This window comes from Gossypium raimondii, chromosome 1 (assembly GCF_025698545.1).
Source record: "Gossypium raimondii isolate GPD5lz chromosome 1, ASM2569854v1, whole genome shotgun sequence".
Taxonomy (NCBI): Eukaryota; Viridiplantae; Streptophyta; class Magnoliopsida; order Malvales; family Malvaceae; genus Gossypium; species Gossypium raimondii.
In genome coordinates this window covers 15530558-15556630 of record NC_068565.1, presented here as the reverse complement: position 1 = coordinate 15556630, position 26073 = coordinate 15530558, and the positions used below count along the sequence as shown (strand labels likewise).

At 34.1% G+C, this 26073-nt stretch overlaps 3 protein-coding genes across 4 annotated transcripts; 1 reads left to right on the top strand and 2 right to left on the bottom strand.

Moving 5' to 3' along the window:
- The first annotated feature begins 11602 nt into the window (after nucleotides 1-11602).
- Nucleotides 11603-13150, top strand: LOC105784128 (UPF0496 protein At1g20180). The gene is made up of 2 exons (XM_012609929.2): nucleotides 11603-11747; nucleotides 11838-13150. Exons 1-2 carry the CDS (start codon nucleotides 11720-11722, stop codon nucleotides 12911-12913), a joined length of 1104 nt encoding a protein of 367 aa, XP_012465383.1. The 5' UTR covers nucleotides 11603-11719; the 3' UTR covers nucleotides 12914-13150.
- Nucleotides 13151-13258: 108 nt separating this feature from the next.
- On the bottom strand, nucleotides 13259-15406 carry LOC105784140 (uncharacterized). Its single transcript, XM_012609939.2, has 6 exons — nucleotides 15105-15406; nucleotides 14812-14860; nucleotides 14603-14729; nucleotides 14307-14377; nucleotides 14147-14219; nucleotides 13259-13638 (listed from the first exon to the last, which is right to left on the bottom strand). Exons 1-6 carry the CDS (start codon nucleotides 15331-15333, stop codon nucleotides 13525-13527), a joined length of 663 nt encoding a protein of 220 aa, XP_012465393.1. The 5' UTR covers nucleotides 15334-15406; the 3' UTR covers nucleotides 13259-13524.
- Nucleotides 15407-22749: 7343 nt separating this feature from the next.
- On the bottom strand, nucleotides 22750-25318 carry LOC105784110 (uncharacterized). Of its 2 annotated transcripts, none has more exons than XM_012609908.2 (9): nucleotides 25055-25318; nucleotides 24845-24967; nucleotides 24642-24722; nucleotides 24456-24544; nucleotides 24279-24353; nucleotides 23928-23989; nucleotides 23779-23841; nucleotides 23469-23657; nucleotides 22750-23188 (listed from the first exon to the last, which is right to left on the bottom strand). In XM_012609908.2, exons 2-9 carry the CDS (start codon nucleotides 24965-24967, stop codon nucleotides 23112-23114), a joined length of 759 nt encoding a protein of 252 aa, XP_012465362.1. In that variant the 5' UTR covers nucleotides 25055-25318; the 3' UTR covers nucleotides 22750-23111. The 2 variants fall into 2 exon arrangements, with proteins under 2 accessions (XP_012465362.1, XP_012465366.1); XM_012609912.2 differs by having other exon boundaries at nucleotides 23779-23838; nucleotides 25055-25300.
- Nucleotides 25319-26073: the final 755 nt, after the last annotated feature.

Here is a 26073-nt window from a genome sequence, read left to right as displayed (position 1 = left end):
TTATACATAGAAGAAATCATCTCCCAAAAAAAAAAAACTTTCACTGGGAAGGTAAGTTACTATTCCATATGTGTTGTCAATAACCCATAATAGTCAAATTGGGAATATAAATGAAATTATTAATAGCCACTCTATAGATTGCTTTAACAATATGTTCTTTATCCTTGGTATAATGCCAAATCATTCGCTCCCGTGGCTTTATAATGCTAATTGGAATTTTTAAATTTCTATCAACATCTAAAAATTATTGAAAAATATGAAGGGAATCAAAGGATCAAGAACATTAAGTGATGAACTTGATTCAAGAATTTGAAATGAAGAGAATGAAAGAGTCTGAAGCAATTAAAGATTATGTTGATCAACTGCAGACATTTGCGAACAAGGTAAGATTGCTAGGTAAAGAATTCTCTAATAAAAAATTATTGAAAAGATTTTGGTTAAGCTTCCTAAAAGATATGAAGCTACAATTTCTTCCTCGGAAAATTCTAAAGATTTGTCAAGTATTACCTTAGTAGAGCTACTAACAGCTTTGCATGTTTTAGAACAAAGGAGACTCATAAGGCAAGAGAATCTTGTAGAAGGAGCTTTTCAAGCTGGCACAAAGGCAAATGGAAACAAAAAAAGAACAAAAAGAATGTTAAAAAGTCTAGAAACAACAACAACCAAAGAAATGGATCCTATCTTCCTTGTCATCATTACAAAAAAAAAAACAAAAAACAAATTATCCCCAGGAAAAATGTTGGTGGTGACCAAATGTGAAATACAACAAATGCGGTAGACAAGGACATGTGTAAATGATTTGTAGAACTCAACAATACTAGGAGGAAACTAGTGCAGCAATTGAGCAATACTAGGAGGAGCAACTATTTTTTGCAACATGTTTTCTAAGCAGAAGCACTTTTAAGAGATGGATGGTGCATAGTGGTTATACAAACCACATGACAATTGATCAAGATATTTTTCGATAACTTGATAAAACAACTATTTATAAAGTCAGAATTGGAAATGGTTAGTATATTCTAGTAAAAGGCAAAGGAATAGTAGCCGTAGAAAACCAAATAGGTTTAAATCTCATTTCTGATGTTTTATTTGTGCCCAACATTGATCGAAATTTGTTAAGTGTTGGACAGTTGCTTGAGAAAAGGTTCAAAGTCTCTTTTGAAAATAAATATTGTTTGATTAGAGATGTTGAAGGTAGAAAGGTGTTCAACATGTTGAAGGCAGAGAGATGTTCAACATGAAAATGAAAGACAAAAGTTTTTTCCTTAATATAGTGAAAGATGAGCAAGTTGTTGTTTCACAACAAGAGAGCAATACATTGTTCTGGCACAAACAACATGGGCATTTCCATCATAATGTTATGCTCTATATAAAGAACTAAATTGTTATTGGACTTCTTGACCTAGAAGAAGAGCATTTTGTATGTATAGCCTGGCAATATGGGAAGCAAACAAAACTCTCTTTTCCAAAAGAATCAACTTAGAAAGCAACACAAAAATTATAGTTAATCCATACTACTGTTAGTGGACCCTAAAAGACACAATCTTTAAAATGAAGTAAGTACTACATTACCTTTATTGATGATTTTACAAGATTTTTTTGGATTTATTTCCTTACTTACAAATCTAAAGTTGTTGATGTATTCTGGAGATGTAAGGCTTTGGTTGAAAATCAAAGTGAATGGAAGATTAAGGTTATAAGGTTCGACAATGGAATAAAGTACACATCTGAAAAATTTAACAAATTCTTTAAAGATGCATGAATTGATCATTAGCTCACTGTACTGTACAGTCCACAGTAAAATGGGGTCATGGAGAGAAAAAAAAAAGACAATATTGGAGATGAAAAGATGTCTTTTGCATGAGAAAGGGTTGCAAAAGAATTTCTAGGCTGAAGATACAAATACAACAGTATTTCTGCTAAATTGTTTGAAGCTTGGTTTGGTTGTAAACCATTGCTAATGAATTTAAAGACTTTTGGTTGTCTGTATTTCTCTTATGTTCCTCAGGTGAAAAGAGACATTTTAGATAATAAAAAAAGTCAAAACTAAGGGTCTTTCTTGGATATAGTAGCACTTCAAAGCTTATAGAATCTACTTACCACATACTAATAAAATTGTGGTAAGCAGAGATGTCAAGTTTTTGGAAATAGAGAAGTGGAATTAGGATGAGTCATGTTAGCAGTATTTTGATGAAGACATTGATAACCTTCCAATTATCGGCACAATAACACTTTTTGATATTTATTAGAGCTGTAATGCAGCTGTTTTTGAACCAGACATTTTTGTTGAAGTTGTTGAACATGAAAAATGGAAGGTTGCAATGCAGGAGGAGCTAAATATGATTGAAAAAAAAATGACACTTTGGAGTTAGTGGATAGACCTTCACACAAGAAACCTATCAAGGCTAAATGGATTTACAAAACCAAATTCAACCCTAATGATTCTATAAGCGAGTATAAGGCAAAGCTGGTCGTCAAAAGCTATATACAAATGTTTGACATAGTTTTTTCAGATACATTCGCACTATTAGCTCGTTTGGATACTATACGACTATCCTTCAAATTCGTGATTGAAAAATATCTTGATCTCACATTAAAAATTCCTTGTTTATCTTCTTTGCTAACGATCAACAACCATCCATGGTCCAAACTTCTCCAACTCTACTTTTACATTAATAGAATAAGAAGCTAACAGGGTATCCTTCTCCACACTCATATCACCTACCTTACTTTAGAGGTCAGGACAAACTTCCTTAAGATGATCATATACACCATAACGGAAACATATATTAGAAAACACTTCATATTCAATGTAACACCCCATACTTGACCTGATCGCCAAGTCTAAGTTATGGGATGCCAAATTCATTTCCATAGCAGCTACGATCTAATTACAACTCAATTTAATAGTTAATACATATTATTAAGTTCAAAACAATATTACCACATGTTGCACAAACATATACAAACCTTATAAAAGCTCGTTAGATGACTCAAGATCGAATAAAGACCAAACTGTAAAATTTTCAAACTATCAGATTAATGTTGTGACTTCGGGGGTTCCAAGTCACGACGTAACCCACTGACTTCCTCTTGTCACGGCTCTAAGAGCCCGACCTCGTGACGTGACTATCTATTTCCAAAGATTCCAATTGGTACCATTTTATAAGACCTAAAACAAATGAATACGTATCTCATTTCATACATTTGTACTATTATACCAATCTCAATTACACAAAACCAACAATTATGCAATTCATGTTAACATGATTATTCAAACTTCCAAATTAACCATTTGGTACCATTTTATACATCCCACCTATTATCACATTTGCATATCAAGTTCATTCCAACTTCAACCATCTAAATTTATAACATCTAAAATAAAATTTGACCATATTCAATTAATCATTGCTAACTTAATTATCAAGAGGATCATATATAATACGAATCACCTCAATACCTAAGTACATGCCATATATCTAAACAAAAAAGGACTATACAAACATTGTTGAGTTGAAGACTGTGGATTGGATGTTGAATCATATTTCAAGACTTTGGAATCTACTATAACCTACACACGAAATAAACAAACCGTACATTGAGCGATAAAGCTCAATGGTACTTTCATGATTCAAGTCAATAATTCAAAAGCATTAGCAACATGAAGACATTCAATACATATTCTAGATTCAACCAATTCATGTACCATTCAAGCCAAAATACCAAGATGAAGTACAAATTCATTTAGCCAAGCTTGTATACATATATTAAGTCATTTATGGCAATAACATAACTCATTCATTTCATTCTATATCATATTATCTATTCATTTCTTTCTATTCGATCTTCATCAACTCAATTGCTCCAATTCATATAAACAAAATAGAAACACGATAAATACAACTAGTGTAGGTTAAGTTTTAAACATAACATTTCCACCTATATATGTCATATGAACCACTTTGTCACATCCTAGAAATGGGGTTAGTAGAATCAGGGTTTGTGAAATCAAGAGTAGTCACACCCTAATTTATAAAGGTTATCTTTGTGCATTTGAAAATAAATGAGTTGCTGAATGGTTAAGTGTTAGTGAATTTGTCCTGGAAATCTAAGATCAAATCCCTTCCCTCACATTAGTTTTATTTTGTGCAATTTTGCTCCAAACCCTAGCAAGTGTCACACCTCATTTTAAGAATAAATATTGTGAGAGTCTAAAAAAAATTGAGTATATGGCCAAGTGGTTGTCTAGTAGTAGAATTTTGTTAGGGACATTGGTTTGAGTCCCGTTCCTCTCATTTCTTTTAATTTTCAGCAAAGCCTTGTTTAAATGCTTAAATTTTTGCCCTAAAATTTATCTGCAGTTAGGTGTCTGAATTAAGCAAGAAATGAGCAATAGGCTAAATGGTTAAAGCGTTAAAGTCCTTCCCAAAAGACTTAAGGTCAAACTCTCCTTCCCCTTTTTTATTTCGTAATTTCATCAAATACACCCCAAAACATATATATACGATTAAGTGTTTAAAATAAACAATAAATGAGAAATAGGCTCAATGGTTAAAGTGTTAGTACTCCTAAAGATCCTAGGTTTGAGCCACCTCCTCCCCCCTTCCCCCTTCATTTTAATTTCAAGTTCGGAAAAACTTGGGAAAACTGCATGTGTTGCCTCTAGGATTTACAAACCCTAAAAACTCAACCAATTCTTTCCTAATTAGAATTCATATATTTCCCATCCTCAAAATTCCAATAGAATTTCACCATCTTTTTCTCTTCTTTTACTAATTAGATTTTCAAATTATCTTTTTTCAAATCCTAGTAGAATTTGTTCTCCATCTTCTATTTTTTTTCTTTTTCTCTCATTCTTGCACCAAATTTTGCAAATATTTATGATGTTAATTATTTTTCGTTCCCTACGAGATCGTTCTTTGTTCGTTTAATTTCTATTAGTATTTAGAACCTTCGCCAGTAACATTCGATATCTTAGCCAAGAAGCGGTAAGTATACTTCATTTCAATTATTAGATTTCGTAATCCCATTGTACAAATATCTTACGTAAATATTTTATTTGATTAATCAATCTTTTGCGAATCTTGCCCAAATCTTGATGCCAATTGCTAATTGTGTATATTTGTCGTTGAATGACCAAATCTAGGTGAATCGAATCAAAATCAATTGTGAGGAACATCAATCGAACCCGTGGTGAAAGGTCTGTATTCTTTCCCAAGTGAACCGGTGGGGATCGTGTGTAGGATTAGGGCCACACGGTCTCCCACACAGCCATGTGCCTCTGTAAACCCTAGGCTAGTTCGTGAACCACACGACCTGCCACACGATTGTGTCTCTCCTGTAAGGTAATTGTTATGTTTGCCACACGACCTAGCCACACTGCCATGTAACCCTTCCACACGACTTACAGCTTTTCACACGGCCTGGCCACACGGCCATATGACCCATATTTTATAGTTTTTCCCAAAATTTTTTAAATTGTTCAATTTAGTCCCTGTACAGTCCCCGAATTATTATTATAGATTTTATTCACTCAATTAAATCCTTGTTATTATAAATATGCTAAAATCTGTGAGTTGATGACTAAATGTTACATGACTACTGTCACTATATTTCTGATAAACTATTACTGTTATTTTTACCACTATATTACTGATTGCATGCTTAGTATGCCTACTGTTACTGTTGAATCGAATACATATTAAGCATGTCTACTGCCTCTGTTGGACTAAATACATTTTAAGCATGACTACTGTTTATGTATTGTACTATTACTACCATGCCATATTGCATTGCATGGGGTGAAACAATTGTAAGGAGAAAGTACTGGAAGTTTAATAATTTGCAAACACTGGTGGTTCATCCACAACCTACTAACAATTTATTTGCAAACATTAGTGGTTCATCCATATCTTACTAGCAATCTATCTACAAACTTTTTTTAAAATGTTGGTGGTTCTTCCACAATTTTTACTATTGGCAGTTTATCTACAAATATTGGTGGTTTATCCACAAACTGGAGTGTTATGGTTGGAAGAGTTTTGAGGAACTCTTACTGAGGAGTGTTGCAGAGTATGGGTAAGAATTTTCCTATTATTTCTGCATTGCATTGACATTCATAAGCATGCCTGAATAAACTGTTGAATTCCGCTATGCTATGCAATTGCAAATGTTCTGAGAACTATTATTTTGTATGCTTTGACTATTGTTCTGCACTGGTTCGCTTGTGATCGGACTCATGTTGAGCTTCTTGAGCTCAATCCCCTTAAATTTTCATCTTTACAGATAACTTGCCAGGTTAAGACGCGGGCTCAACATCTGAATGGTCTCAGCTCAGATCATTTTTTAAGAATATTTTAAATTTATTATTGGAATTTTTTTATTATTCAGAAAATGTATTGTTTTCTTTTTGAACTTTGGTATGAGACTTAGATTTTGGGATTTATATAGCACGCATGACATTTTTTTTGATTATAAGAGGTAGGGATATATGTTTTAATTAAGGCATAATTGCAAAAAAAATACCCTCAACGTTTTGTGCCCTTGACCTTTTTTTTGTTGACCCTCAATAGTACGATTTTTTTTAAAATTAACCCAATTTTAACGGTAAACATGAGTTGACCGTCAGTCAAATGGCAAGTCAACGAAATAGCCTATGTGGCATGCCACATAAGCATGATGTCATAGATGACATCATCAAAACAATTTTTTTCATTTTTTTCCCATCTTGTTTCTTCTTCTCTCTTTCTCTCTTCCACTCTAAAACATTTTTTTTCTTAATGATTTCCCAAATTTTCTCTCTTTCCAAACACCCAAATTCGGATTATCTTATTTAGAAACATGATTTAAAATTGAGAAACATGTGACTAACCAACAAAACACAATCTTACAACAAAGAAAACATGATTCTGATTATCTACCATGTCGAACCAGCTAACCAAGAAAACATAATATTACACTAAGAGCCTAATAAGCTACAGGCAATCAACACTTCACAATAACATGAGACCAACCTCTCTGACTTGCCAAGGAGCAGAGTTGACGAATTATAATGGTTTCAGCAGAGGTGTAAGGGCGTTATCACTATTAAAGTCCCTATAAATCACTGCAATATCAAATTATGCATCATAATTAAGCTTTAATCAAAAGAGAAGCCTTCTCGTCTTGTTCTATAATTGAACTTCAAATTGAGAAAAAAAATGTATGTGTTCCAACAATTCTGAATCATGCTCAGATTTTTTTCTCAATGCTTTCCCAAATTTTCTCAATGCTGAATTTGGAGGTTAAAGTTGGTAGATCTAGCTAAATTAGTCTAAAATGGGATATGGGATTTGTTGGGTTTTTTTTAAAACACTAGAAAGTTAGCTTCTTTTTGTTGTATGGATTCGTTTTATTCTGTTTGGTTGGTGAGAAAACTAAAGAAAATGGATTTCATTAGTTTGCATGCCCTTTTGGATGTTTGTTATATGCCATTTCATTAACAAAGATATGTTGATTAGAAAAAAATAATAACTCATGGAGGAGTTGAGGAAATCTGGAAAGAAAGAAAAAAACTAAAGATGTGTTTGGAAGAAGAGAAAATCTGGGGAAGCGTTGAGAAAAAAAATGTTTTTGAGGGGAAGAGAAAAGAAGAAAGAAGATGGAAAAAAAAAAGAAAAAAAGTGTTTTGATGATGTCATCTATGACATCGTGCTTATGTGGCATGCCACATAGGCTATTTTGTTGACCTGCCATTAGACTAACAGTCAACTCATGTTTACTGTTAAAATTGGGCTGATTTCTGAAAAAATCGTAACATTGAGGGTGTCAATAAAAAAAAAGGTCAATGACACAAAACCAAAATCCCCCAAATGTTGAGGGTATTTTTGCAATTATGCCTTTAATTAATTATACATGAAATAAGGTTTTTATTAAAACTATATTCGATATCAATTTCTCGCTACATGACTAAGTAAATAAGGTTTGAAAAATATATACATTTATAATTTTAAAATTCAACTTCTGCAAAACAATTGTTAAGATCAGCCAATGTTTGAAACTAAATTATAACACTTTTGAAACACACTAAGTTTTCTTCAGAAATTAAAGCAAACATTTTAAACAACTATTTTTAAACCCTGATAGTTCTACTAGGCCATTTCGATGGCCAATGTAATCTTTCGAATTCGGTCTTAACGTCTAGGCCGGGTTTGAAGGGTTACACATTTCATATACTATCACCATTAACAATCAATATATATACCATACCTTTCTTTCTATTACAATAATACATTCAATCTCATTACAACTCAAACCATTTAAATGTATCATTATCCCGTTTTCATATCAATTATATTGATTCGTTACATCTCCATATCGACCCTTCAAGCTCGTATAAACCAGTTCACATGGTCTTTCACATGCTATCATAAATCACATTCCACATATGTTTACTTATGATGTCAATGTATATCATCATTCATGTAAAATCTCATTCATCAAATTCATATTTTATAATCCGATTTCAAAATTCAATTTAACGTTTCGCCTAATACAGTCTTAGTAAAAACGGACTTGGAAACTTGGGTGAACTACACCATATCAAGATAGCTTGTATGAGCATAAACTACACCACACCAATTCACTTAAGTGCAAAGCACGTAGGCAAAAAATGCATATACATATGCAAATATATCTTTTCACCACACCAATGTATCCAGAGAGATAATAAATACTTGATGATCCGCAACAAATGTTGGATCCCAAATGACATCATAATCTCCACATAGTTAACAAACTCGTATAGAAATGTGCATGTGACCCTATTGGCATGTCAATTTTATCCTAGTCATTCTACTAAGTTTACATGGGCATCAACCATTCAAATGTCATAGCCTCATTTCGTTTCATAATCAGTTCATGAATATCCAATTTCACATAACATAGTTCATACTATATTCACATTATACATCATATATCAATTATATCACACACTCTTTTATACTATATTTAATTCAATCCAATTTTCTCGACATTCAAATTCATTTAATACAATAATATAAACTTGTAAATGTATATATATAATGATCTCGAATCATAAAAGTACAAATCGATAATTCAGCTACTTGTCAACGACTCTCACATTTCCTTTCTCTTGTGACGGTCCTACTTCCTCTTTGGTTACATTCGATAATTCAATAAATAAAACTATATCAGATTACACTCAATTCACAATCAATACATAGCCACTCATGTTTTACATTTTATTCAATTTAGTCTTTATACTCAAGAAAATGCATATATTTCGATATTTAGCTTCAGATCAAAATTCGATTTCACATTCATTCTTTAATTAGGGACTCTATATTTCTATTTATAGCATAACTTGATGACAAGTTTTCAATTTATCCAATTTATTCCCTAATGTTACAAAGTTATCTAACAAGCTTAATTAGCTTTACAACTTAGTCCTTATCATGATCCAAGCTTAATATCTATCAGATTCAAGCCTAATTCATCAATTTCTCTTTAATGACAATTTTCTGAAAACTCAACAATTAAACAAATTGATACATGAGCTAGCTACATCAAGCTCCTATGATCATAAATCTATAAAAATTACAAAGGTTTGGTTACCTTATCCAATTGTTGGTCGAATGTTTGAAGAAATTTTTTAAGTTTCTTTCTTTTTCATCTATGGTGGACAGTGCAAGACTTGAAGATGATGACAATTTTGGTTATCATCCCACTAACTTTCATATTTATAGTTAGTTTAGGCTTTAATTAAATTTATTTAATTAGTTTAATTAAAATTTTATTATTCTAATCTAACTAGTAATTAGTCTAAGTGGAAACATCATCAACATCCACTATCTCATATTATGAATTGGTTTATTTATCATTTTGATCTTTTGGATAATTGTTATCTAGGTCCTCAAATCTTTTCTTAATTAAAATTTAATAGCGGTTGGATTTTTACAATTTAATCCCTAAGCTTTAATTAACTAATTTTTTGGTTAAATTACTTGACCGAACTTTATTATATTTTCATAAAAACTTCATAAATCTTTATATTTCGTCCTTACGGACTCAATTTACAGAAATGAGATTCTAAAATTATGTTTTCCGTCACCATTAAAATTTGGTTCGTTACATTCAACCCTTTTTAACAAGTCTTTAATCATGGTTTTCAATAAAAATGGCTTACTGAGATTCACACAAGCTACCATTTGAGCAAGGCTTCCTCCGAAGTATTTTATCAGTCTTCGAGTCCACCTTGATTACTTTCGTTGTCGTTTCACCAATTGCATGCAAAATACCATGCTTATGCATTTCACTAGGCAATCTAGGAAGCCTAATCCAAGCCACCACCTTCAAAGGGTATGGCTGCACAGTTGACTTTCAAACCATTTTCAGACATGTAGTCCACCTTGATTATTTTTCCCATCATTTCGCCAATTGCATGCAGGATACTACGCTTAAACATTTCTCTAAGCAATCCAGGAAGCCTAATCCAAGCCACCACCTTCAAAGGGTATGGTTGCGCAGTTCAGAAAGGAGGGGACCATAGTTGTGTTTACAAATATTGCCTAAACCTTCTAAGAGAACTCTCTTACAATCAGACATGGATTTAAACCTCACCAGAAAATAATCATTCTCAATGTCCATAAGTTGGATCGATTGAGATGGGTTCCATAAAGCGTGAATCTTATTAGACAAAATGTTGAAACTAACCTTCCTCCCAAAAAGTTTGACAATAACAGTTTATGTCATACTTTGCTCAAGGAAAGAATGTGGTCTCTAGGAGAAACGAATAGAGGGGACACCCGCAACTGACCCTGTTTCAACATCACCTTCTGAAAGATCAGTATCTTCATCCTCAAAATTAGTCATATCCGCCTAACCATCTCCTACATCATTCAACAGAATGTCCTCGAACGAGGGTCACCTGCCATTGTCCGTATCCATGGCCACTCCACCCTCGTCTGGTGGATCGTCCTCACGCCTTTTAACCTTGTTTGTAACCTTACCCACTGAGCCATAGCCACCGAGAGAGCATTTATTGTTGAAAAGGTCTTAATTAATTCTTGAAATTTTAAAAATATAATATTTCATGAATTAAAAAATAAATGCGCATTTTACAACTAATATCCAATATCTCCTTAATTGCTTTCCTTTTTGAATTGAAAGAGTATTTCTTTTAACAATTACAAATTTGTTAAAATCTAAAAAAGAAGGGGAAAAAGAGCTTTTAATGAAATAATGGTCAGCATCTTCGAACACGTTTATATAACTTATAGGGTTAGACTTGAAAGCATGATTTAAATTTACCAGAAAAGGAAAATAAAAAAAAAATATTGATTTGAAATGGATGAATGAAAAGAAAACTAAACAAATTAATAGCGTATGAGAAAACTTCAGAACTCGTAACCTCCGAACTGTGCTGCATTATTTTATGTTAAGGCCTAAGGGGCAAGCTTGCTTTTGTCTCAAGCCATTACACGTAGATTCACAACCGTGACGAGCGACGCTATCGTGTTATCAAAGCTATAAAGATTTCGGCCCTCTGATTAACTGCCATTTGTTTGTATTATATTAACTCTTCGAACCCTTCAAGTCATCCAACTCTTTGCATATAAATATTAGCTAAAGCAATCAATCCCTAATCTGTTTCACTGAAACTGTCTTGACGAGAAAGTTTTAAAAATCAAAAGAAAACTTGTGTCCAGGGAAAAAGATGATCCGCTTCACCAAGATAACATCAGGTCAGTTGATATTCACATGAATGGATTTCTGGGTTTTGGTTGTTTGGTTTCATGGATTGAAAAGCTGATTAGATTTCTTGTTTATCTCAGGGAGATCAGAGATGAGGCGTGGAAGTAACTTGAGTGACAAGACAAATGTTAATGAAGAATACAAGGAAGCTTTTAGAACCAAGTCTTATGTGGAAATGTGGAGTCAAGTTCATGGGCAGTTTAATCAAATTACTAGCTTTGATACACTCCCTTCAACGTCATCGATTCCTGGTCATCAAATAAACCTGTCGGAGTACCTGCTTAAACCAAGGCAAGAAACACTAGATAAAATAGAGAGCTTGAATGTTCATCACCTTCTTCTAGACTATTTCGATGCTGGCTTGGAAGCTTGTAATTTGTGTGAACTACTCCTTCGAAGCATCCATCAAACGCGCGTATATTATCAAAAGATTAGAAAGGTGATCAAGATAAGCAAGAGGGTTCAAGATTTTTCGGATGAACAATGCAGCGTCATACTCAAGGAGCTAAAAGGATTTGCATTGCTTAAAAATCCATTGTCGATCATTACTCCACCGCAATTTCGGAAGATTCATGAGAATAACCTGGATTTGTTCCGAAAGCTAACATCCAAACGTGAAAAGATAAAACGGAAAGCCAAATCCAAAAAGATCTCCAAACAGATTGGGAGTCTTTGTTTAGTAATTTCTAATACAACTCTCGTGATTGCCTTGCTCATACTTGCATTCCACAGCATGATTGGGATTGTAGCAGCACCGGGGGTTGCCGCCTGGTTTATCGGCATAAGGAAGAAGAAGAAGAAAACCGGGTCATCATCTATTCAGCAAGGGCATAACACAAGCTTGCTTGAAAGACTTGGTGAGCAACTTGATATCTCAGCTAAAGGGATTTACATTTTGATCAATGATTTCGATACCATAAGTAGACTGGTATGGAGACTGCACGATGAGATCGAGCACCTTAAAGCCATAGCTAATATGTGCATTAGAAATGGAAAGATTGAGGTACTGAAGGAGGTTGTAAGGGAATTTCGAATGCACAATTCAAGCTTCTTGGAACAACTGAAAGAGCTTGAGGAACATACTAAGTTATGTTTTCATACGATTAACAGATCCAGAAGGCACGTTATAGAAGAAATAGTCGATTCGCTGCCATAGTTTATCTATGCTTTCAAGCATAATCCTTGGTAATGCTCATAGAGTGAAGTGAAGACATTGATCATGGCATGATTATGTGCCTTGAAGATTGAAGGTCTGTCAATTCTCCGGCTTTACAGTTATCAAGGTAAAAGAATTGACTGCTATAGAGTTCAGCCATGCCGGTTCTTTTATTTCCTGTTCGGATCAAGAATTGTTTCATTCTTTGTATAAATATATATATACATATATAATATACATGCAGGCTCCATTTACATTAAAATCTGAAAGTTAGTTTCGCATAGAGAAGTTTGCACTTTGTCTTTGTAAATGTAAAAAACATCATTAATCATCTGCATCAAGAAGTTGAAAATGGCTTTACTTTTTTTGCTTCTATCATTCATGGGATTGGAAAATAAAACAGTTCTACTATTAAATTATTTAGCTGAAGAAAAAACAAACAAAAATGAAGCATTGTGTTGCATAGTTCACCCGACCCAAATCTAGGAAAGTAGAAGTATAGAGCTTTTCGCAATCAGAAAAACCGTTGATGAAGGGATTCCTTCTGCTTGAATTCTGCGATCAAGTATAGAGCAGGCTTCTCTTGGTTCCTGTATTTCTGCAGTTTAAGTTCAGCAAAGTGCTCTCAATTTCTTGAAATCTTCAAGGCTCAACAAGGAAGCCTTGACCTTCAGCCAGTCTGCTGGCTTTGGCATTATAATTGCTATGTATCCTTCTCTATCTGCCTGCACTCAACAACAACAATAAATCCTAGTTTTAACAACAGAAGAAACTTTGCCACACTTGCACGACATTATTAAACTAAACAAGTTCCAAGCTAAATAATATTATAATGTTGTACCCAGTAACAAAAACTCGACCTTTGTCTCGAAGAGCTCACAAGATTTAGATTACCAGTTCTCCACAATTTTTTATTCACAATTCACATGAATATATTTGGAATTTTCTTTACTAACATTTACACCAATACTATAGGTTATATGATTATTTCTTTCTTCTCCACAAACTGTATAGTCTGATTCACCAACTTATGCGATGCTTTAAAAATATTAATTGTCTTTTATCGTAACATATGCCTTTCGAATTATTGGGAAGAACATGGAGTGCTTGAGATGACAAAGATATGTCACCATCACAACTCACAAGCATTCAATTTCAACCACAAAATGCCGATGTTATGAACATATATGAACTGAAGAACCAGTAAAAAGAGTAGCTAATTATTATACTCACTGATGAATGAAGCAGCTCTGGCTGTTTGATTAATCTTTCATTCACTTCCAAAAGAGAGCCTTTAACACAACACCTGCCCGAAACTGCTATTCATTTCAAATACGGACAAAAAAGGAAACGAGAGGAGGGAGAGATGAAATGCGAAAATAATCATACCCACCTTACAATATATGAATCACCATTGGTGCAAACCTTGCACAAAGCTGTATTGGACTCGAAGTGTTGAGCATTCTAGAAAAGTGACATATTTAACTTCAATAAGACTTTGTCAAAGCTAAATGCAGGGATTAAACTCTTGGATGTCCTAATAACAAGTGATAATGCATTTTATGTTTGTTTTCACAATTTAAAAGAATTACTAACAATTAAGTATCACAAGGATAAACCTCTTTAACCCCCCCCCAAAAAAATGTTACTAATGAATTACAGAAATGAAAGAGAAAGAGAGAGAGATACCTTTTTTCTCTTTCCGGTGACTTTCATACCACTGCGATCGGATTTGCCAACATTGAAATCAACGGCCGTGATCCCACCCTTATCGTTAAATGCCAAGTGAGTTGAAGCCAGGCCAACAACACACAATCTACAAATTCATATTACTTAAGTTTTTTCTCAATTCAAAATTTCCATTTTATAAAACCCCAAGAAAAGTTTGGAATTCTTACCCATTGGCATGACGATAAACATACTGATCGTTTCCTGGTTTCATAAAATCTGTAAATTTTAACTTTATTTTAGGGCTCAGAACACTTTATTAAAAATAATTATTATTCACTGACATCTTCAACCAATGCATAGAAAATCATGAACCAAGTTATTAGCTATTGCGTTTAACACAAAACCGGTACTATAAATAAAATCATGTAACTTAAAGCGCCTAAGCCCTATGGGTTCCTTAGCAAAACCCACAAAAAATAGCTAATCCATTATTGATTGAAAAAGAAGAGGGGTGGGGAACCTGGAGCAAAGTAAGAGGCAAAGTTGAATTCAACAGCAGAGGGGGGAATGAGAGGAAGTTGGGTTATGTCAGGGACCAGAAGCTTGTGTAACTCTTCATCTTCATATTCTGCATTTTCTTGTACTGATTGCTGCGGTTGTTCTTCGTCTTGTTTGTCCTGTTGCTCTAAGTTGTTTGGGACGGCTGTTTCTTCCAGTTTTTGTGTATGGTCGACCATGACATCCGACATTGATTTAAAAACGTGGGAGAGAACAAGGGTTTTTCACTCTCTCCTCTCCTTTTTTTCAATTTTGAACATTTGATTGCTCCTTAACTGATCTCCTTTGTACTGTTCCAGATTCTAGAAGACTGGAATCCTTTTGTTTAGGCCCAAAACAACCCAAAATCCAAATTAGTGGGTTCATTTCTGAACCCCGAATTGAACTTTGTAAAGCTGGGATTGGCCCAATACTACTACAAGCTCATGTCAAATTTGCTTGTAATAATTCCTTAAAATATTTTCAAAGTATCGTTATAAATAACAAAACTATATTACAATTTGACTTATCCACTTACAAATATCACACCTATTTTTATATCTAATTGCATATTTCTAAGCTCCAGCACACACACGCTGGGACAAGGTCATGCCTCTTATGTTGCAGAAGAAGCGAGAATTCCTAAGCCTCATGTGCCTCGAACTACGAATATATTATATGCTCAAACAGTTAGGAAGGCTTGGAAATTTAGATCGAGATTGAAAAAGGATTTGCAAGTCATCTAAAAGCCTTTAAATATTCCCACCTAAAGAGACATAGGAGGAATGGGCTACAAATTGACAAGGAAAGATGTTGAAAGAATTAGGAAGGAAAATAGAGAAAAGAGAGTGGCACAACTAAATGGTCAGGAACCGGAAAGTTAAAGGCTTACAATTCCTTTGCTCTACGAGACTTTTCGCTCTATGGGGTATGTGGATCTAAACAGTGTTCCAAGTAGGTTGGAGATTGATGGAGTCATATTGGATTTCACTATGGTGGGAAAGGAAGAGTCGTTAGAGGAAAACGACTAGGTCCGCTATGACCCGGCTGGGCTAAATAATTGGCAACTCATATTGTTGCCCATTATCCTTGAAATTGTTGAGATATAATTTTCAACATTTTTGTTTTCAAGGTTTTTCTTCTTGTATGTTTAATTACAAAGGCAATGTTTTAATGAGAGGCCTTTTTTTTTTGTTTTTCTGAACTATGTAAAATGGTTCTTTTTCAATAAAATTGAGTTCGGATTATATTTTCACTCGTGCCTTTACATTATTTATTCATTTGTTTCCATTATATGTATACCAATATATGTATTCATAGATATTTTAAGGATTCTCATAATGAACAAATAAATTATCTTAATGACATTATCGAACCAAATTTTCATGATACAATCCATTCTAATGATCTCGAAACTAAAGACGAAGTTGACATACTGAAGAGATCTTGAAATTGGTGGAGCGGGAGAAGAAACCCATAGAGCCTCATCAAGAAGAGATATAAATGATAAATTTGGGGGATAATGAAGTTAAAGAGAGAAGTTAAGATAAGGACAACCCTCGCACCTGATCAACGCCAACTATGGAGTTATGCCTCGTATTTTCGGCTTTTATTCTCCTAGTTAAACTCTATTTTTAGTTTTTCACTTAAACTCTTATCAGTATAGGTTATTTTAATATTATTTGACCTACAAATTTAGTTTATAAATAGGTTCTTTTTCCAACTAGAAAAATAACCCATTACACATTTAGGTATTAGTTTTTACAAACTTTCAAAGAATTTTGTGTTTACATTTTGAGGTTTCTTATTTCGGGTTTCAGGGTTTTATTTTATCTCTATCTTTGCACTCTTCGTTTTTGCCGTTTTAGTGAAATTATCCTTACTAGTGGTTTTTTATCCTCCACGGAGGGTTTTTTCCATGTAAAATATTTGTATTCGTTCTTCTAAACTTTTATTATCTCATTGTTTATACAAGTCGATTCCTAACAAACTGGTATCAGAATTAGTTCGATTTCCGCAATCAACCCATTCAAAGATGGCAACAACAAGGTTTGATATTGATAAGTTCGATGGCATCACAAATTTTAATCTATGGCAAGTTCGAATGATGGCAATTCTGATTCAATGTGATCTTAAGAAGGTCCTTACAAAGAACAAACCTCCAAACATGGATAAATCAAAATAGGATAAATTAGATAAAAAGGCTCTATCCACGATTCAATTATGTCTAACAAATAATGTGTTGCAAGAGGTTTTGATGGAGAAAACAACATTCACCTTACGGAAAATGTTAGAAACCCTCTACGCGACTAAGTTTTGGCTAACTGATTGGTGTTGAAACAACGTATATGCATGCTCCGCATGGACGAAAGTGAGCACCTTAGAGGTCACATCAATCAATTTATTATTCTTTTGAATTATTTAAAAAATATTGAGGTTCAGATTAACGATAAAGATCAAACAATACTATTATTGTGCTCTTTACCCCCTTCATTCAAGTCTTTCAAGGAGACCCTGATTTATGACAGGGATAATCTCTCATTCGAGGATGTGAAGGGTCATTTTTTGAGCAAAGACTAACACGATAATAAGTTTGGTTTGGATAGCAAGTTAGATAGGTAAGCCTCGATTTTGGTAGCATCAAGGAAACGAGACAAAAGATGTTGTTATTGTAAGAAGTTAGGTCACGTCAAGACAAATTGCTACAAACCGCGAAATAAAAAGGGCTACTGAGAGCAACGAGAAAATTTTAACTGGTGTTAATTTGGTCAATGACAAGGGTGATGATTTCTTGTTGGTGCCAACAAGTGAAAGCTTCGAGCTGACGTATGAGTAGATCCTAGATTCGGGGTGCTCTTTCCACATGTCTCCCAACAGGGACTGGTTCTCCAAATACAATTCAGTTGAAGGTGGAATTGTGCACATGGGGAATAGTTCACCCAGTAAGGTAATTCGTATTGGAACTGTTTAGATCAGGATACACGATGAGACAATTAGGACACTGTAAGATGTCAGACATGTGCCTGACTTAAAGAAAAATCTCATCTCTTTGGGAATTTTGGACAAGAAAGGTTGTAGAATTAACATCGAGTCAGGTGACATTAAGGATGCCGTAGGGCTCTCGTTTCGATGAAAGGTAAAAAGATTGACAGTCTTTATGTTCTGGAAGAATCAGTGACCTGTGAAACAGGACGTCTCTCATCTGTTAAAGAGTCGAAGTGGACTCGTTTGAAGCAAAGACAACTTGGTCATAGAAGGAAACAAGGTATGTATTAAACCAAGCTTTTTTTGATAAAATGTTTTGATATAATAAATTGAACTGTTTTTGAATAAAAATTAAAATTAAACAAAATTAACAAAATGATTTGTTTAAAATTAAAATCTAAGAGATAAAATGTTGAACATCTACTTTGAACGCTTAGAAAATTTTTGAAACAACTTTAAAATCAAAGTTAAAATGATTTTCACTTAGTAAAAAGACTTTTAATAAATCAAACAATTTTTAAACAAGTCAAATTTGCTCCAAGCTAAAAAGTATCGATACTTTTTTGGCCAAGTATTGATATTTTCTAAATTATCAATACCCTCTCTTCAAAACAATACCAAAGTGGAATTTTGTTTTAACAAACCCTAATAAGTATCGATACATTTTGATTAAGTATCAATATTATTTGAAATATCGATACCCCTTCTTAAAAGCAATATCAAAGCAGCACTATGTTTCTCACAAAACCTACAAAGTATCGATATGGTACGATACCTTGTTATAGAGTATCGATAAAGTTGTTTTGGCATCTATAGTAAAACTCCAACAGTCATTGAATTTAGCGTTTATTACAAAAATTATTGATACCTTTTTATATGGTATCGATACTTGGTGTTGCAGGTGAATTATATGCTCTGATTTTTACATCCCCAACGGCTCTATTCATGACACCAACAACCTCAACGGTTAGAAATCAATTAGGATGTATAAATACCAACTTCTTAAGATCCTACAACAATAATAAAGTACTTTCAAGCAAAAATCATCAATTAAACAACCTTTGAGCTTACTATTTCCATATTCTTTTTACATACACTTGTAAGTTTTACTTCTATTCTTTTGCTCAAGTGTATTTCATTGTATTTGAGCTTAATTTGTAAACACTTTGATCTTGCAAGGATTATTTCTTTGTTTGCTTATATGTACCTTGAGAGGGTTTGTGTCTTAAGATTTGGGGTAGAAATCTTAAGGGAGCTGTACGGCTAAACATTGTCCTCAAAGGTTATCAAATTAGTGAATTTGGGAAAATCTTTAATTGTAGAAAGCTAAGGTAGCGGAGTAGGTAATTGGGGCCGAGCCACTCTAAATTATCGTGTTCATCTTTCAATTTTCTTTCTAGCTTTCACAAAAATTTTAAAAGTCAATTCACCCCCTCTTGTCAATTCCGGTTTGATTTATCAAGCTAACAGTATGACCGTTTTGTAGAAGAGAGGTTCTCTTTTGGATGCAAGTTTTGAAAAGATAGGGCATTGCGTTCGTGGAAATTAGACTCAAGTCAATTTTGATTTGGCGGTGCACAAATCGAAGACTAGAAGACTTCCAGCTTCTAAGCATAGCTTCGACTCAGTTAAACATCTTACATAGTTTGGGATAAGCTCGTAGCTGGCTTTAGCAAAGAAGGCATTGTGGAAATACGAGTCAATGTGGAGATTTGTGGAGTTATACCTCACATTTTTTTACTTTTCTTCTCCCAGCTAAACTATGTTATTAGTTTCTCACTTAAACTTTGATTAGTGTAGATTATTTTAATATTAGTTTCCCACTTAAACTCTTATTAGTGTAGGTTATTTTAATATTATTTGACCTACTAATTTAGCTTATAAATAGATCCTTTTTCCACCCTAAAAAGATAACTCATAACACATTTAGGTATAGCTTTTACAAGCTTTCAGAGAATTTTGTGTTTACGTTTTGAGGGTTCTTATTTCGAGTTTTGAGTTTAGTTTTATCTCTATCTTTTGTACCCTTCATATTTGTCGTTTTAGTGAAATTATCTTTGCCCGTGGCTTTTGATCCTCTTTAGAGGGTTTTTCCATGTAAAATATTTGTATTCGCTCTTCTCAACTTTTATTATCTCGTTGTTTATATGGGTTTATCCCCAACACCAACAACTAAAAGATTTGCTTTGTGATTATTCAAATGTCTTCACATGGTCATATCAAGATATGTCTGGTTAGATGTGAGCATCGTTGAGCATAGATTTCCTTTGAAGCCAAATTGTAAACCGATTTACCAAAAGTTGATGAGAATGAAGCCCGAAGCTGCTTAAGATCAAAGAAGAAGTCAACAAACAATTCGATGTAGGATTCTTTGAAGTAACCAAATATCCAGAGTGGGCCGTAAACATAGTGTCGGTGCCGAAAAAATATGGAAAAATAAGAATGTATGTGGACTACCTGGATCTAAATAGAGATAGTCCTAAAAATAATTTCCCTTTGTTATTTATTAATACATTGGTAGATAGCACTACTAGACATTGTACCTTCTCCTTCTTGGTTGCTTTCTCGAGGGACAATCAAATCAAAATGGCCAAAGAAGACATGGAAAAAACCCACGTTTATTATGATGTAGGGAACTTTTGTTATAAGGTTGTACCATTTAGTTTGAAGAATGCAAGGGCTACATACTAGCGATACTAGCGAGCCATGGTGACACTCTTCCATGACATGATGCATAAAGAGATAGGGGTCTATATAGATGACACGATCGCCAAATTAGAAAAAGAAGATAATCACATGGAAAACCTTCACAAATTGTTTGAAAGGCTAAGAAGGTACAAATTGAGATTAAATCCAGCAAAATGTACTTTTAGTGTGAAGTCGAGGAAAGTATTAGGCTTTGTAGTGAGCGAACAAGGCATCGAAGTAGATCCAAACAAAGTCAACACAATCAAAATTTGGTATGAACTCAGAAATAAGCGAGAGGATTCTTGGGACAATTGAATTGTATATCCCGATTCATCTCTCAGTTAACTGCCAAATGTGATCCCATCTTCAAATTATTCCGAAAAAATAGCAATGGTAGAAATATAAAAGCGTATTTGATTACGTCACTAGTGCAAAGGAGGCCTTTGATCTTATATTTGGTAGTGTCAGAAAATTTCATGGGGTGTATTTTGGGACAACAAGATGACTCAAATAAAAATTGTAAATGGTTATTTTATATTAAACGTTATTGATGGTTCTATTAACATGTATAACACATGATTGTTGGTTAGAGAATTTACTCAGAGATCGGGACGTGATTAACATTCCACCTCTAGTTTGATTGTTGAACCCACAACTATTCGCTTAATTGTCAATATTTTTGTTCAATGTAACCAGCCTATTCATCAATTAGATGTCAACAATGTTTTCCTCTAGGGGCACATGGAGGAAGATGTCTATATGGAACAACCAGCTATCTTTGAACATACTTTCTTGTCTACCCGTGCCTGCAAGCTCAACAAGGCAATCTATGGCGTCAAATAGGCTTCACGATCTAATACTATGAAATAATTTGATAACAGAATTTCTTCAAGTCTAAATTAGACTCAATTTTTATTCATTCTCAAAAAGTTTGGGTTCATTGTTCATGTACTTATTTATGCGGTTTGCATAATTGTCACTAGTAATAATTTATCCGGGAGTTCGTCAAACTATTCATAATCTCTCTAATACATTTTCTCTACGGCTTGATAAACTTCATGAGTGTTTTTTTGGATGTTGAGGTGATTCCACATACTAGGGGTCTTTACCTATCTCGACACAAATATATATTGCTGATCTTTTGCATTATGTCAGTATACATGATACCAAAGGTGTACCTACTCCTTCGAGTTCTACTTTTGAGTGTTCCTCCTGACGACCCCACTGTTGATGGATCTTACTATTGAAAGATTGTAGGCAAGCTTCAATATTTAGCTTTCACGTGACCTGACGTTGCCTTCTAAAGTCAATAAGCTTTCACAATTCGTGTACTGTCCGCCAAGCACACTAGAAGGCAGTAAAACGACTGCTAAAGTATCTCAATCGCACCTCTTGTTTTGGTCTTCAAATTGCTCGTGAACATGACAGTCGCCTTCTCACTTCTTTTAATTTTGATCAGGCTTGTGATCACTTCCGCTATTGGCTAGGTTATTTGTTTTTATTGTGTTTCAATTTCTTGTTCCTCAAAAATATAATGTGCGGTGTTTTGCTCTTCAATGAAGGTTGGATACCGAGCAGTTACTACTGCATTAGCTTAAATTAGTCAGAGCTTAGATGAAACAAAGCGCGTAGGCATTGACCCTACTGACCTTTAAAATGGCTAGTGATTTGTGTATAAGTTGGGTTGAACAAATAATGGAGTAATTGATTTTAACCCAAGCTTAGCGAAGGCCAAGTGTAATTTTCATCAACATAGCAAATAACAGATCTGTAAAGCTTATTCTATTTAGGCGACTCACTAGTTATGCATAATTTAAATAAAGTTTAGTCTCTTTAGAATTTGCTGAAGCTGCAATGGTTTATTGTGCTGAATTTGCTGAAGCTGCAATGGTTTATTGTGCTTCCTATTGACAACTGAATATAATCTTGAAATAATCTTCCAAGAACCAGCAAGCTAAGTAGCAAACTCTAAAACAAATTAAAAAGGGAAAAAATTTCTGTTTACAATTGTTCAAAACATATAAGCTAAGGCTACAAAATAAACCAAAAAAGAAGACATGGTGTGAGGCGGCTGCACTATTGAAAACCTTAAATGCAACTATTCTAAGACTACCCATGAACATCAACACGAAAACATCCTAAAGTTAAAACTGCCAGTAATAAACAACGAAGAAAAAAATGAGAACACCCTAAGACTATAAAATAAAGAACAGACAAGATAAACGAAAAGGAGAAAAAATTCATAAACATATAACTAGATATGCATAGCATCCAACACCATCATTTCCGTATCATTCAAGGAATGCCACACACCACCTCATGCAGCTGCATGGATTGGCCCATTAGATCTAAACCCACGGCCCCTTCCACGGTATCCCCTGCCACGGCCACGACCTTCAAAGAGCAAATCAAGAACCATTAAGCAAGTTCCCTTCAGGCCATCAACAAGTCTATGATTGCATCTCATTAACTTCTTTTACTGCCACATCATCTTACTAGTATTCCAAGTGCATTTTTTTATTCACCGTGTTTAAAATAGTTCAAATTGCAACACGTCAAGGGAAAAAAATAGAACCAAAAAAATTGGTCATTATGTATATGCACACCACAGTCCATGAGGAAAACCATTAAACATGCTAAAACTTTTATGGAAACTAAAAAATGGAAAACTCACCACGGCCACCTTGGGGAGGGGCTTCAAAATTGTAGCCTTCATCTTGCGGCCTATCGAACTGAGGTCCATTGTATCCTCCACGTCCACGGCCCCGGACCCCACGTCCTCTTCCTCGACCTCTACCCCTAGCATAGCCACGAGTGCGGTCCCAGCTTCCATCCTCATACTCAGCAGAGACAAAACCATTCCCTGAATAAGAATACAACTAAGTATTTGCCTCAATATTTTTTACATTACATTCAATAAAATTTAGAGCCATGGTAAGTCTTGAACCAAACAGGTGCATATCAAACACTCAAAACCAGCATACCTCTACTCCTCGGCCTTCCTCTACCACCACGACCCCTACCTCGGTCATTAGGTGAGCCCTCTGCTAAACAAAAAGAAATCTATAAAAGGAAATATGGGCATTCAGAATAACCCAAAAAAATAGTGCAGGTAACGAAATGTGTCCAGTACCTCCTTCATGATCGACTTCTGTGGATGCTTTCACCTGATCAGCTGGTAATGGGGGCTGGTACCTGGATGAAGTGATTCATGAGTCACTGACCAACTTTGAGAATTCAAAGTCAACTAAACCATCAAGCCACCATCATGAGAGCATTAAACCTTCCATTTGCTAAAATTATCCAGTTTCCAACATTCATAAAAATGTAATTAAACTAGCACGGTTGTAAAAAACCCAAGTCCAACTTGCTTCATATTAACAAAAAGAACCCATTTGAACTTCACTTAAAAATTAAAGTTAAACAAGTATAATGAGGAACAATGTACTTGTATCAGTAAAGGGAAACAAGTGCAGGAAGTTACCCAACAGAGGACGTATTCAATTCTATTTTCGAAAGGGTTATAGTGATCATTGACACATGCCTGGTGGTCTCCAATCTGTGATAATTAAACAAATTACTAAATTCCCTAAAGAAACAGATTAAGTGCATAGAATACCCTAAATCTTTATTGCAAAAAGGTTTTAAATATAGCTCTTACGGAAGAAGTCCTTCCTCCAGCGGCTCCCACATATCTGTTATATCCATGGATCCAATTGATGTAATCTGATGTAAACCAACGATTCTTCTCTGCATTAGGAGTACATAGAAGTCATTGTCAGCCTCCTTAAACAAGAATCAAAAGAATAAAACCCTTCACATAGATTAAAAAGGTAACTTAATTTACCTTAATTAACTCCACAATGGTCACAGTCTTGTTAATGGCCCTTCCCATTGCCTTAAAAACTACTTGAGTCGATCCCTTCTCCTATAAAACAAAATCGTTTTACAAACACTTGAGATATTAGACTTTTTCTCAAAAGCATCGAACACCCAAATGAAATAAAGGTCTAAATACCCAGAAATTAAACCAAAAAGAAAAAAGAAAACCTGGAGCAGAGTCATGGCATAAGTGATATAACTACGCATCCTTCCTTGACTGGTAATCCGAATCTCATTCTCGTCAATGGGTGTCTCTGCTTTCGGCTTCTCCACCCTCTGGTAACGATCCATCTATCCACCGCCCAAAAAAAAAAATTAGAAAAGATGAAAGAGAAGCAAAAGCGAGGGGAAAATAGGATTAGATCTGAAAAATACAACCTGAAAAGATTTGGAAAAGGAGTAGTAAAGGAAATAATGGGGGGAATAAGCTCAACCAAGAGAGAGCCCTCTTCTACGGCTTATATTTCTTTTCTTTTACGCCCTAAAGCCGCTCTCTCCAGATGTTTCTTCTTACTTTTATATCTTCTAAAACTGCCCTAACCGACTCCTTTACCCGGTTCGCCCGATTCTCTGCTTCCCTTAAATTAAACCGTGACTTTTTTATCAAGTGCCATGCCGTTGTTTAAGAAGGAACACTACTTCTCATCTTAAATTTTTAACTGTCAATCCAGCATCACGATATTACTCATAGAAGATTTGAATGCGATGAGACTTTGAGCGTATATCATCTATATAAATCTTCATTCAATCAAAGTTTTATTCATGCTGTTCATTTACTAACCGAACACACACTCTGTGGGTATTTTTGACTTTTTATATCTTTATAAATCAATACAAATTTGCCTCTAATAAGATTTGGACCATGCTAATAAAATTCTTTCTTTTATCATTTGAGTATATTATTTTATTTATAAAACCCTATACTAAGTAGGTGCCCAGGAATTATAAAATAAAAAATCATTTTATTTGCAACGTAAATTATATGATTAAGTAGGTGTTTTTGACTTTAATAAACATGTTTGTTATATATTTGTATATCTATACTATTTATAAGGTCAATCAATCACGTTCTAGATAAGTAAGTAAAATTAATTTGATGTCCTAAATTATATTATTTGAGGGTATTTTATTTTTTATTTAAAATTTAATAAAATGAGATTTGAAGCCATGCCAATTAGGTTAGTAAAACCTCAAATTTATCACTTAACCAAAATTTTATTTTAACGATTTATACATTTTAATTTTATTATGCACGTTTTATTGCCTCCATCAATTGTATGTACATATATGCTATTAATCAAATCCCTTATTGAGTTGGTGTCACGAGTCAATCGTTCACTGACTCGATTACGTAAATTACAAAAATATCATCACATATGTAAAATAAATCATATTAT